This window comes from Colossoma macropomum, unplaced genomic scaffold (genome assembly GCF_904425465.1).
Source record: "Colossoma macropomum unplaced genomic scaffold, Colossoma_macropomum, whole genome shotgun sequence".
NCBI classification, from domain to species: domain Eukaryota; kingdom Metazoa; phylum Chordata; class Actinopteri; order Characiformes; family Serrasalmidae; genus Colossoma; species Colossoma macropomum.
Window position 1 is genome coordinate 42,164,951 of NW_023494795.1, and position 13,585 is coordinate 42,178,535.

A 13,585-nucleotide genomic window follows, 5' to 3' on the forward strand; every position below is an offset into this window, starting at 1 on the left:
TCAGATGGTTTTGGTTTCAGTAGGTTCTGCAGGTTTGCATCCAAAATGCCTTTGTATATTTCTGAGTTTGTGAACCATCAGGGAACACAAGCTCACCAACGCTACTGAAGGAAAACATCCCCAGACTTCGAGGCTTCCTCCTCTGTGCTTTACAGAACCCTCAGTGCTGGTTGGAGGTCTTCTCCAGGCCTTCTCCACTCAGAGTCTACCATCAGTCTGATGTTGTTGTGTTGTGTAGTGTAGTGTTGTTTCATACTGTTGTTCCTGAGAACTTTAGGAAGCTCTTTCACCTTTACTGCTCCCTTCTCTGTGCTTTACAGTAACCTTCAGTGCAGTCTTCTTGGAGTTTTTCTCCAGGCTTTCTCCACTTGTGTGAAACCTCCCTAACTGAGGACCACGCTGTCTTACTAGATAGACTATAAAAACTTGTAGGGGTAAAAGGAATAGCTCTTTCCTGGTTCAGGTCTTACCTCACTGTCCACTATCAGCTTGTTAATGTAAACGGTGAATCATCTGTCATCGCAAAAGTAAAGTATGGTGTTCCACAAGGCTCTGTTTTAGGACCTGTATTATTCACAATATATATGCTACCACTGGGCACTTTTTTCAGTAAACACAGCATAAATTTCCACTGCTATGCCGATGACACACAGCTGTAAAATCACCAGCTACCCTTAATAAAAACATAAATAATATGAACAGTTTCCCAATTAACTTTCTTTTAAAATTAAGGATGTTTTTCTTCTCCTGTAAAGTGTAAAGTTACCTTTTTGGAGACACCAGGTTTTGTTCTGGCAGTGATGGTATAATAAATACGGGGCATATCGCTGCTGTCAGAAGAAAACCTCGTATCTCCATTTTTGACATTTTTTAGTTTTTGTCATAATTTGAAAATACCTGTTACCCTTTACGTTGTGTGTAAATTCCATGAAGAATGGACCAAAAGAAATGGCCCAAAATTGCTTGGGAAAAACTCTGGTTCCATTGACTTACATTAAAAGTAAAGTAGGTTTTTTCCTTCTCCTGTAAAGTTACCATTTTGGACATACGAGGTTTTCTTCCAACAACAGCGATATATTTATTACGTGTAGATGCTTATGTATCTAAAATAGATACAGGACATTATTATTACATATATGTACTTACATTTATATCACATACATGGGATATTAATATTAAATAATGGTATTTATACATATGTAGATAACACATAAGATGTATGTATAACCTGACGTCCTGACAGTGCATTAAAAGTGCTACATTATGAGGACGTGTTTGCGCTGGAGTGGCTGCAGTGTAGCGTGTAAAGCGTGTGTGTACTGGGGAAATGGTGTCCAAACACAGTTTGGAGGAGTGAGGTGACCCGACCTGACGAGTTCACACACTGCGTCCAGCATCGTCCGCAAACGAGCTTTATCTGGGTGGAGAAAAAAAACAATAGAAAAAATCATATCTGCATACAAAACAAACACTAGATTTACACTCATATACAGATATCAGACTTTACTGAGGACATGAAATAACCACTTATCACTTATATGACCACTTATTTAATAAATATAAATATTAAGTGATTTTTGCTCTTTAAAATGAAAGTGTAGATTGTAAACTTTCAACCTGTGTAACATTTGTTTGTAAGTAGAAAAGCAGATATTTTAGTATGATTTGAATTTGATAACTTATTGTTGCGTACAGTTTTGTTTTGCAGAAAAACATCTTTTACATTTTTGACATAATTTTTGTTATTTTTTGTCATTTTAACAAACAAAAAATTCCGAAGGGCAGATTCGAACCTGTCAATACAGAATGTAAATCAAACGTAAATGCAAATGTCATTGTTGAACAAATGTAAGTATGTAATCTGTGTAAAATGTGAGTATATTGAGTAAATTGGTGCATATTTTTTACATTTTTGCATCATATTTTTACACCATTACACCTTTCCAATAATGCAACTGTCTGCTAGTATCCCTATGGGATTCTAATAGTATGTTAGCACTATGCTAAAGGCAATTCACAGTTTCTAGACTTGTAAAATAAATCTAATTGATAGCAAAACAAAGATTGTCACTGACTTTATAAGGCTTAAAAACACTAACACACATTAAAGTAAGGTATACGTGTTCCAGTTAAAATCATTAGTAAAAATATACTAAAAAAAATAGGTAACACTACTGTAGGGTGTTGTTCATAAGGCTACATATATCCTACATAAGCTTGTCATGACAACTCGCACAACTCTACATAAATGTTTAGCTGCTTTAGCTAAGTGTGATCATAAATGGCAAAGGTAACCTATATGGTAAATGACACCTTGGAACAAGCTTTTCTGAACATTTATGTAGGGTTATGTCGGCTGTCATAACAAGCTTGTGTAGGTTTCATGAACAGCACCCTACAGTAAAGTGTTAGTGAACAATAAGCAGAAATCGTCACTGTTGACCCTGTTTTATTAGAGTGCTGCTGCTCACTCCTTCACACAGGGATTTGCATGTGTTTGTTTGTTTGTTTACTTATTTGTTTGTTTACCTTGCCTGTGGTTCCTTTTCCATTGGGTCATCCAGAAGCCTTGCAGCGTGATGTTTTTGAATATGAGGAATTTCTGTATGGCGAGAAACGAAAGTGTGAGTTTGCTGCGATGCGCACTTGTGTCAATACAGTACAGTCGTACTGTGCAAAAGTTTGAGCACCCCGGGTCTAATGACAAGTTTTCTGAGTTTTCTCTTATTTTACCCTGTTCTTCAGTGGTCAGGACACCCACTGACCCTCACAGAGCAGGTACTATTTGGGTGGTGGATCATTCTTAGCACTGCAGTAACACTGACGTGGTGGTGGTGTGTTAGTGTGTGTTGCGCTGGTCTGAGTGGATCACACACAGCAGTGCTGCTGGAGTTTTTAAACACTGTGTCCACTCACTGTCCACTCTATTAGACACTCCTACCTTGTCGGTCCACCTTGTAGATGTAAAGTCAGAGACGATAGCTCATCTGCTGCTGCACAGTTTGTGTTGGTCATCCTCTAGTCCTTCATCAGTGGTCACAGGACGCTGCCCACAGGACGCTGTTGGCTGGATATTTGATCCACTCAGACCAGCGCAACACACACTAACACACCACCACCACATCAGTGTTACTGCAGTGCTGAGAATGATCCACCACCCAAATAGTACCTGCTCTGTGAGGGTCCATGGGGGTCCTGACCACTGAAGAACAGGGTGAAAGGGGGCTAACAAAGTATCAGAGAAACAGATGGACTACAGTCTGTAACTGTAGAACTACAAAGTGCACCTATACAGTAAGTGGAGCTGATAAAATGGACAATGAGCATAGAAACAAGGAGGTGGTCAGAATGTTATGCCTGATCGGTGTATAGCCATGTTACCCTGTGCTGTCTGTGCTTCTGAAAGAGAAGAGGAAGTGTAACTGTACTCACTGCTGGAATGTGCAGAGGTTTTTTGGCCATGCCTCCATACGTCACCAGCGTGCCTCCATAGCTGAAGAGGGGAGAAGAACAGAGGTGGTTAAACTCTGCAGGAATGTTTGAACCTCAGACTTTTTTATTCATTATTTAATCATAGTAACGATGCTCTTACTCAGGTACGAGTTTATGCACAAAAGTTGACGTTATCAGTTTGTAAAGACAGACAGAAGGAAGCTTACTCTAAACTGGACAGCACGAGACCCCCGCTGACCCCTCCTACACAGTTCAGCCCCAGTTTGGGTTTAGGAGCCTCCTGCAGTGAGGAAAAGCTCAGACGTTAGATCATTCGTGACGTGTGGACTGCAAAAAGTTCTTTTCACAGTGCTGAGGAGCCATTTGAGATTCAAGCTGTGTCCCAATTGAGGGGCTGCGTCCTTCGGAGGCTGCCTTTGAAGGCCGATTGTGTCACAGCGGCGCAACTAGGCTGTCCCATTTCGAAGGCTCCTTTATATGCGGCTGAGAAATGTGTCCTTCTTTTCCATGGCAACCCGTTGGATCCTTTGCCGGCCAACATATCCTGAGGTTCACTGTGTGCCGGCGAGGATTTGAGGACGGCGGCTGAGGAGACACTTTAAATGTAAGTATTGGGTTTAAACTGAGGCGGATAGCGAACGATACAGATGTTAAAAGGCCAATCTCATCAGTCTAAGATACGTCACGCTCTGGCGCAGGCGCTGGCGGTGAAGCATCTCCAGCTCTAATAAACTAAAATATTAAAAAAACTAAAATCAAAGTTTCTCCATCTTTAAAGAACTTCAAAAGAACATGGCCGGAGCGGCGTTTCGTGAGGCAGCGGTGAGGGCGGGAACAGCGGTGCTGTGATCCAAACAGGAAATCCACCGTAGAGCAGACCGACTCATTTCAGTTCAGCCTATGTGGGTCTACACAGCCTTCATAGACTGTGTCCTTTAAAGGATGCAGCCCCTGAATTGGGACACGCTGTCAGACTTCAGTGAGATTCAGCACTTCCTGCCAGAAAGTATAAAAAGAGTGACATCATCAAACACCTGGAAGACATGTTGAAGGCCTGATGACATCACTTCCTCTTCTGTGAGGACATAATCAGCTCCCAGAGTCTGCAGCTCTTTCATCAGCTCAGCACGATCTGGCCTGAGGATCACAGAGATTTAGAGCTGTTAGAGGAGCATTGATTGTCTACCTATCTGATGATGTGGAGTGTTCTGATTGGATGACAGTGTACCTGTCTCTGATGATGTGGAGTGTTCTGATTGGATGACAGTGTACATGTCTCTGATGATGTGGAGTGTTCTGATTGGATGATAGTGTACCTGTCTCTGATGATGTGGAGTGTTCTGATTGGATGACAGTGTACATGTCTCTGATGATGTGGAGTGTTCTGATTGGATGACAGTGTACCTGTCTTTAATGATGTGGAGTGTTCTGATTGGATGATAGTGTACTTGTCTCTGATGATGTGGAGTGTTCTGATTGGACACTAGCGTACCTGTCTCTGATGATGTTGATGGTTCTGATTCCCATTGCTGCGGCTATCTGGATCACTGCCTGACCAACAGCACTGTTTGCTCCATTCTGGATCACTGTAGAGCCTGAGGGATTAACACAGTCATTTACACGAATGATGTAGGAATACATGATGGTATTGTACATAAATAGCATGAATAGCTGGTGCTTATAGAGAAATACTTGGCAGTTGCCATTGTAAAGTCTGTGCTCAGTGCCTTTTTGTGTCTTAAACATTACTGTAGCTGGATTAGTTGTACTTTGGGAGATCCTACAGTATTTCTGGCAATATCAGTAATTTTAGTTGAGTATGAATGTGTAGTTTTACAGTCTGACTGTAATAATTGTGGAGCGATTTTAATCCAGTATGAATCTGCAGTGTGTGTAGTTTTACAGTCTGACTGTAATAATTGTGGAGCGATTTTAATCCGGTATGAATCTGCAGTGTGTAGTTTTACAGTCTGACTGTAATAATTGTGGATGATTTTAATCCGGTATGAATCTGCAGTGTGTAGTTTTACAGTCTGACAGTAATAATTGTGGAGCGATTTTAATCCAGTATGAATCTGCAGTGTGTAGTTTTACAGTCTGACTGTAATAATTGTGGAGCGATTTTAATCCAGTATGAATCTGCAGTGTGTGTAGTTTTACAGTAATAATTGTAGAGCGATTTTAATCCAGTATGAATCTGCAGTGTGTGTAGTTTTACAGTAATAATTGTGGAGCGATTTTAATCCAGTATGAATCTGCAGTGTGTGTAGTTTTACAGTCTGACTGTAATAATTGTGGAGTGATTTTAATCCAGTATGAATCTGCAGTGTGTGTAGTTTTACAGTAATAATTGTGGAGCGATTTTAATCCAGTATGAATCTGCAGTGTGTGTAGTTTTACAGTAATAATTGTAGAGCGATTTTAATCCAGTATGAATCTGCAGTGTGTGTAGTTTTACAGTAATAATTGTAGAGCGATTTTAATCCGGTATGAATCTGAAGTGTGTAGTTTTACAGTAATAATTGTAGAGCGATTTTAATCCAGTATGAATCTGCAGTGTGTGTAGTTTTACAGTAATAATTGTAGAGCGATTTTAATCCGGTATGAATCTGAAGTGTGTAGTTTTACAGTAATAATTGTAGAGCGATTTTAATCCAGTATGAATCTGCAGTGTGTGTAGTTTTACAGTAATAATTGTGGAGCGATTTTAATCCAGTATGAATCTGCAGTGTGTGTAGTTTTACAGTAATAATTGTAGAGCGATTTTAATCCGGTATGAATCTGAAGTGTGTAGTTTTACAGTAATAATTGTGGAGCGATTTTAATCCAGTATGAATCTGCAGTGTGTGTAGTTTTACAGTCTGACAGTAATAATTGTGGAGTGATTTTAATCCAGTATGAATCTGCAGTGTGTGTAGTTTTACAGTCTGACAGTAATAATTGTGGATGATTTTAATCCGGTATGAATCTGCAGCTAATCCAGCTCCAGCAGTGCTTTAACGTGTATAGACTTGTATAAGACCTTGAACAGGAGCTCTTAGTTAGAGATGAGGTAGAGCGCCCCCACCTGGCGTAAGTGCCTGGAAGTCGTGCAGCATCCTGTAAGCAGTGCAGGGGTTTACTGCGATCGTGGCGGCTCCGAGCACAGAAATATCTTTCGGGACAGCGATCAGGTCATCCTCCTCACACACTGCCTCGGTTCTCCATGTGCCTTACAGACACACACATGACATTGTTTATGACATGACAGTGTTTTTCCAGAAGAGATTTGGGGCATACTACGCATTATAGATTCCCAAAATAGCCCCCAGTATACAAACAACACTTCACTTACTCTGATTGTTCAGCAAAAAAATGAATTAAAACAGTTTAATGTGAAACGTAGTTGATTATCCTGTATATGTAATGTCTGAATTTGCTTCTTTAGTTGAGCACAGAAAAAGAAGGCTAATTCCTTTCCAAACAGCAGTGTGTGAACTGTGTTCCTTAATCTTGGAGTTGTGGTCTCAAATATACTTGCTCATGTGGTTTCTCACACTTTATGACACAATCTACCAACCACAGCAGGTGGTGCAGCATAGTGGCTAATACTACTGCCCTCTACATGGCAGACTGGGGTTCCATTCCCCACCCGGGTAACCACACCAAGCACTTCCTTGGGCAAGACTCCTAACGTGACATTTATCTACATCTGCAACATGAACAAGCACACCGTTTAAGAAAGGCTACAATAGGTTGTTTACAGTCACATGATTCGGATGAGGTGCGAAATCGGTGGAGGGCAGGAGGTGAAAAGCAGAATGGACGGAGCTGAGCTCGTACTGTGCTAGTTTAGACGATATTACAGGAGAAAAATATTAACAGAAAATCACGGCATATGTTGGATGTGATCCTCACATCGTGAAGAGGAGCGATTTTTAAACTGAACTGAAAGACTCGAGGCAGCAGATGTGAGCAGCTACCTCGTCATCCAGACATCCTTCTACTCAAGAACACAATGAAAGCAGACAAAAGTGTGGAGGCACAACTCTACGAGGCTGAAGTTGGCTTCCTATTCGAATTTTCCCAATCCACCTTAAATGGTGCAGTTATTATTATAACGCCTGATGCCAGACTGTAACTGCTGCACCATTTAAGGTGGAACAGGGAAATTGGAATGAGAAGCTGACGTGTCAGGGTGAGTTATTTACGTCCGTCTGTCTTTTGTGTAGCTGTTAACCCTGATTTTAGTGTCAGTGCTGCTGCTTGTAGTTGTTTTAAATCTATCAGTAGTGCAGAATGCAGCACTCCTTTTCTCCTGACCGCAGACGAAGCCATTTCTGATGGTCAGTTTCTTGCATTTTTCCCCAGCTTTTGGTACTCGATAAAAGCTCATTGTGGTTTCTCTGTTAGATCGACTAGAGCAACTGTAAACGACACAAACCACAGGCACTTTGGGAGCTTGTGACAGTAATTCCTAGGTAGAAAATCACTTCCTGCCCTCCATCTGCACTTGGTGCCACAGCAACGCAGTGATGTGACGTCATTTGCAAAGAACCTATTACGGGTAAGGGTGTAGATATGCAATGGGCCCTTTTCACATTTCTGCATTTTTCCTGCTGGAAGTTCTCGTTTCAGGCTGACGCTGCTTCTGCTAAAGCAACGACAATGACAGCGATGCTGAGTGGAGCGCGTACAGCTCACTGTGTTCAAAAACAAACTCATCTCATCTCAGTCGTTTGTCAGCTGATCATGAACAGAGGAAAAAGGAGTTTGTGGAATTAACAAAGGAATAAACTTTACAAACTACAGATTAAAAGAACGTGTCAGCATCTCACCACTGCTGACCAGCGATAACGTGCAGTTTGTGCTTTAAAGTTGCTGCTGCAGCCGCTTTCAGAGGAACAGTTTTCATTTCCTCCCTCAAAAGCTGAGGGTATCTGGCTCCCGAGTGGCGCAACCGTCTAAGCGTTGGCCCTATCATCAGGAGATCGCGTGTTTGATCCCTGATGATGCCACAGCCGTCCGTAGCCGGGAGTCCGAGAGAGCACAATTGGCCTCGCTCTCTCTGGGTGGGTAGGATGGCCCCTCCTTCTCCCCCCATCACTCAGCGCGATGCTAGTCAGCGCAGGTGTCTGTTAGCTGACGCAGCAGATCTGGCAGTTGGCGCTTTCCTCCGAGCGCGTTCAGCTGTCCAGTGACGTTGCGTGAGCGGCAGCTTGAAAAGAAAGCGGTGGTGCTTCACAGGTCTCGGAGGAAGCCTGTGTTAGCCTTCACCCTCCTAGCGCTGATAGCGTCGTGTGATTGGGGGAGTCCTAACTAGCGGGTGGAATTGGAGACGACTAAATTGGGGAGAAAATCGGGTAAAAATTAGCTGTCGGTATCTGAGAGACTGAGTGCTCGGAGGAGAGCGGATGTTCGTTCACTGGAGCCGGTGTTTGTGGAAAACATCTACAGTGGCGTTTTGGTTATAGTTATTTTCACCTCGATTTATTGCTCTGTAGACGTTGCTCACATTACTGTGCTCTAATAGCTGTGAAGGAATTTTCCAGGAAGCATTTATATCCTTTATTTAGTTTGGACTCCCACATTGTTGTTTTTGGTTCTCCAACAGTTCTGGACACACCCTCAAATTCCAATCTTGCCAACTATGATAAAGATAAAGTGACACACCTTTCTGTGGTGGCTGAGGTGATACGAACGCCTGTATTTCTGAGCTTAGTAACTGTCTGCAAGGCTATAGCGGAACTTGTTTTACCCAGTGTTTACACACGTTTCTTGTGAAAAGGGCCTATTGATACTAACCTATGTGTTCTGGTTTAATCAAAGCTCATGCCATCAAACCTTCAAACGTAACCTGCTATGATGACTCAGGAAAATCTCACAGGTTGTCAAGGCTTATCAAAGGAGGTCAGTAACTTGTCCCATTAGTTTTTTGAAGTTATACTTTTATTCCTACGCAAGTATATTAGTGAAGAAAGTAATCAACTTTTTCTTCGGATTCTGTGCTGGATGGAAGTTGTTCCACTGCAGTTCTGAGTGAGTTCAGGCTACTCTGCACTGCTCTGTGTCCTACAATATTACAGTAATTATGTAATTATGTTACCCCGCCCCCATTTTCTCACCAAATCCTGCGTCCACAGGCACCACCCAGTCACCTGGTCTCACTGTGTGGACATCATCACCCACCTCCAGCACCTCTCCCACCCCCTCGTTCCCACCCACAGCAGGCAGGGGGCACAGGATGGGGTACGTTCCTGCACATCAACACAACAAAAGTGGTCAGTGAGAGGCAGTACAAGGTAGGTGTTTCTACTAAAGTGGCCAGTGAGTGGAAGCACAAGGTGGGTGTTTCTAATAAAGTGGCCAGTTAGTCGAAGTACCAGGTGGGTGTTTCTAATAAAGTGGCCAGTGAGTGGAAGCACAAGGTGGGTGTTTCTAATAAAGTGACCAGTGAGGGGAAGCACAAGGTAGGTGTTTCTAATAAAGTGGCCAGTTAGCAGAACCACAAGGGAGGTGTTTCTAAATAAGTGGCCAGTTAGTGGAAGCACAAAGTAGGTGTTTCTAATAAAGTGGCCATTGAGTGGAAGCACAAGGTGGGTGTTTCTAATAAAGTGACCAGTGAGGGGAAGCACAAGGTAGGTGTTTCTAATAAAGTGGCCAGTTAGCAGAACCACAAGGGAGGTGTTTCTAAATAAGTGGCCAGTTAGTGGAAGCACAAAGTAGGTGTTTCTAATAAAGTGGCCAGTGAGTGTAAGCACAAGGTAGGTGCTTCTAATAAAGTGTCCAGTGAGTGTAAGCACAAGGTGGGTGTTTCTAATAAAGTGACCAGTGAGGGGAAGCACAAGGTAGGTGTTTTTAATAAAGTGGCCAGTTAGTCGAAGTACCAGGTGGGTGTTTCTAATAAAGTGGCCAGTGAGTGTAAGCACAAAGTAGGGGTTTCTAATAAAGTGGCCAGTGAGTGGAAGCACAAAGTAGGTGTTTCTAATAAAGTGGCCAGTGAGTGGAAGCACAAGGTGGGTGTTTCTAATAAAGTGACCAGTGAGGGGAAGCACAAGGTAGGTGTTTCTAATAAAGCGGCCAGTTAGCAGAACCACAAGAGTGGTGTTTCTAATAAAGTGGCCAGTGAGTGGAAGCACAAGTGGAAGTAAACCAGTAAACTGTGCAGAAGTAGACCGTGTGTTTTGTTCTTTACCCTGGACCATGTTGAGGTCTGCAGGGTTGACCGGCGCTGCCAGCATCTTCACTCTGACGCTGCGTTTGCTCAGAACAGGCAGGGGCAGCTGCTCTATTCTAAACCAGAGAAAAACTGCAGATTAAGTAAAGCCACATATGGGTGTTGAACTACTCACACATTCAATGACACAATGCACAACAGCACCTACTAGTGGCCAACAAAGAAAATAAATACGCAAACAGGGGTTTCTGGACTTAAAACAAGAGCAACTTATATATAGAAATGAAGGCTGCACAAAAGTGTTGAAGCCCTGAATCAGCAGTTAAACTGAAGTACTCAATTTTGATGGTTAAAGCACATTATTGTGCACTGTGCTCTGAATACTCTGGGTGTGAAAGTATCTACTGCAACATTTAGTGTTACTTCATCTTATTGCGTAAAGCTGAAAGTAAATATCTCCTCTGTTCCTGAGCTGTTAATTAACACTAGTCAACTGTTAATCATTTACACGAGCAGACAAATCAATGTCATGGTACTGTTAGAGAATTTCACCTAATTTCCTCATGAGTGCATGATGTATCACTCTGATTAAGACGCTTAAGATGTTCACGCTGTCACACTGTTGTGTACCTGCATTCTGTGTAGGCCTCTGTAACGTACTGCTGTTATAGGTTTGGGGCCTGAAGAACGACATTTAGTTCCAGTGTATCTGAGATATTTATTATTAAATAAATATATTATATTGTGAACTGACAAAAAACTTGACTTACTCTTTTAAAAAAGGTATAAAGTTTAAGAGAAATAATAAGGTTTAGAAAATATGTGGATGTTGTATGAATAACAGTGAAATAAATAAATAAATAAATAAATAGATAAATCTGAAACTACACACAATGGCCCAGTCTCTTCTATATGTACATATTATATGACATAAGATCACAGTATTGTGCTTATATTGTGTCTAAGGGTCTTTAAAGGGCTTTACATTATTATGACGATGATGTCATAACGTCATTCCAGCTTTGTGTCGTGCCCACAAATGCTATTCTGTGTTAAAGAGGGTAAAATAAGAACAAAGCAAACTTTTTAGAAAGCGAATAATTCAGATTCTGAAATCTGAAGCCATGTTTGAAGTCACTGTAAAACACTTAGTAGGCTTACATGGCAGCACACATCAACTCAGCGCTGTATTAATGCAGGTTATTATGCGTTATACGTAAAGTTATAAGTCATTGCGTTGCTTGGCAACCATAGCCCACTGTGCTTGGTAGCAAACTTCCTATAGTACAACTACTGTAACACTCGGCCTACGGCCGATTCGTGCTTTAGTTTGGCACATTTGGGCTCCCTCATCTCACCTCACAGCGTTGATGTTGGCCGTGTGCTCCCTGTAGACGAGCGCTGAGCAGTGATGGATCATCCGCTGACCTCCGCACCCCCACCGTCCACTCACATTTTGCCCCAGGAGCCTCAGTCCCGCCTGGCTCAATCTGCCCACCACCAGCCGCCTCATCATTCTGCCTCCAGAGGGGGGTAGTGAGCGGTTCTGTTTACTCAGTGACGTGAGCTTAAAGACGAATTCCACCAGTTTTGCAAAATTTCTGCACAATTCAGTGTTTGAGATAAGAGTGATTCAGAGTGGTTTGGTGTGAAATGGTTCAGATGTCTTTACAGTGGTGGTGATAGGAACCAGGGGTCACCATGACTACAACACAGATATAGACATTTTATTTACTACCCAGAACCACCAGTGAACCTACACGAGTCTTCTGAGTTTATATGGAATGTTGATGATGGAAAATAGTGGAAAATCTGAGATAATACGTTTTCTTTTGGGACTATTTTGCCTCACAGCGTCCTGCATATTATGTATCCCTCCACCATGAATGGAGTTTAAGGCCGAAATCTTCTTAAATCTATCATAAAACAGTGTCTCAGTCATCAGGCAGTGAATTCATAACCGTTTCATGTAGTAACTTTCTGTGAGGGAGCTTTTAGAGGTGGACGTCTGGTTCCTATCACCACCACTGTGAACAGTTCTGACACCAAACCACTCTGAATGACTCTGTTTACATCTTGCTCACTTAATTATGTAGAAATGTTTGAATAAATGTAAAATAATTGCAGTTTACATGCATTTACAATGGATTTGTACTTTCAAATGATAAAACTTTTCCATTTAAGTACTGTTTTAGAATGTTTGCTAACAGCTCTGCTCTTTTTTACTGCATACAGTGCAAAAGTAATTATGTTTACATACTGAAATCATTATTATCCTCCACTCAAAGCTCAAAAATACTGACCGCTAGTCTTAGAAATGGGTGGTAACAAGTTCCATTTACCCAGTTCCATTAAATCCAGCACAATTTTGATGAATGGAGAATTTCCAAAGGACACTTTTACTTCTACTCAGGTACATTAGTGAGTAAAGGAATGTAACATTGCTCATTTCCATTTTAGTCATTAATATTAAGTTCCTAATTCCATTTTTGAGAGATTATTTTCATTCTGTTGTGTTGGTTCAGCTCCTTTCTACTTTATTGTCGCTCTCATATCTTACTTTGGAGATGTAGATTTTTATTTTAGACCAGAATCACCCAATAAAGAGAAGAACAGAGCTGTACAAAGCTTTTCTGTCTACTGGAGTCATTATTTCATATTTGACTGTAGTAATGAAACTGTACTCACGTTGGTCTGGCACTCGTGTAGCCGCTGCTTCCTCAGAGATTAAATGAGGGTCATACATGAGGACTGAACAAATAAAAACTCACTTCCTCAAACCCAACACTGTTGCAATTTAACACTCACAAGACTGCACGATGACGAAAGAGTGTGTTTTCCATCATTGTCAGATTTGGAAATCGCTGCATCAAATTTGTTCAATAATAATATTTTGCATCACAGTTCTGTCTGTCAGTTTACTTACTTTTGTCAGTAAATGTAGAGGAATTACACTTTTTTATACTTAATGACACA

At 41.6% G+C, this 13,585-nt stretch overlaps 1 protein-coding gene across 4 annotated transcripts; it reads right to left on the reverse strand.

Annotated features, from left to right (window-relative positions):
* Positions 1–994: 994 nt before the first annotated feature.
* Positions 995–13,342, reverse strand: LOC118816221 (enoyl-[acyl-carrier-protein] reductase, mitochondrial). Of its 4 annotated transcripts, none has more exons than XM_036582743.1 (11): positions 13,298–13,342; positions 11,968–12,126; positions 10,628–10,725; positions 9,558–9,689; positions 6,521–6,664; positions 4,946–5,048; positions 4,488–4,590; positions 3,660–3,733; positions 3,433–3,493; positions 2,530–2,602; positions 995–1,417 (listed from the first exon to the last, which is right to left on the reverse strand). In XM_036582743.1, the coding sequence occupies exons 2-11, from the start codon at positions 12,123–12,125 to the stop codon at positions 1,257–1,259; spliced, it is 1,107 nt and encodes a 368-aa protein (XP_036438636.1). In that variant the 5' UTR covers position 12,126; positions 13,298–13,342; the 3' UTR covers positions 995–1,256. The 4 variants fall into 4 exon arrangements, with proteins under 4 accessions (XP_036438636.1, XP_036438634.1, XP_036438635.1 ...); XM_036582741.1 differs by having other exon boundaries at positions 11,968–12,210; positions 13,298–13,336; XM_036582742.1 differs by having other exon boundaries at positions 11,968–12,176; positions 13,298–13,335.
* Between the last annotated feature and the right edge of the window lie 243 nt (positions 13,343–13,585).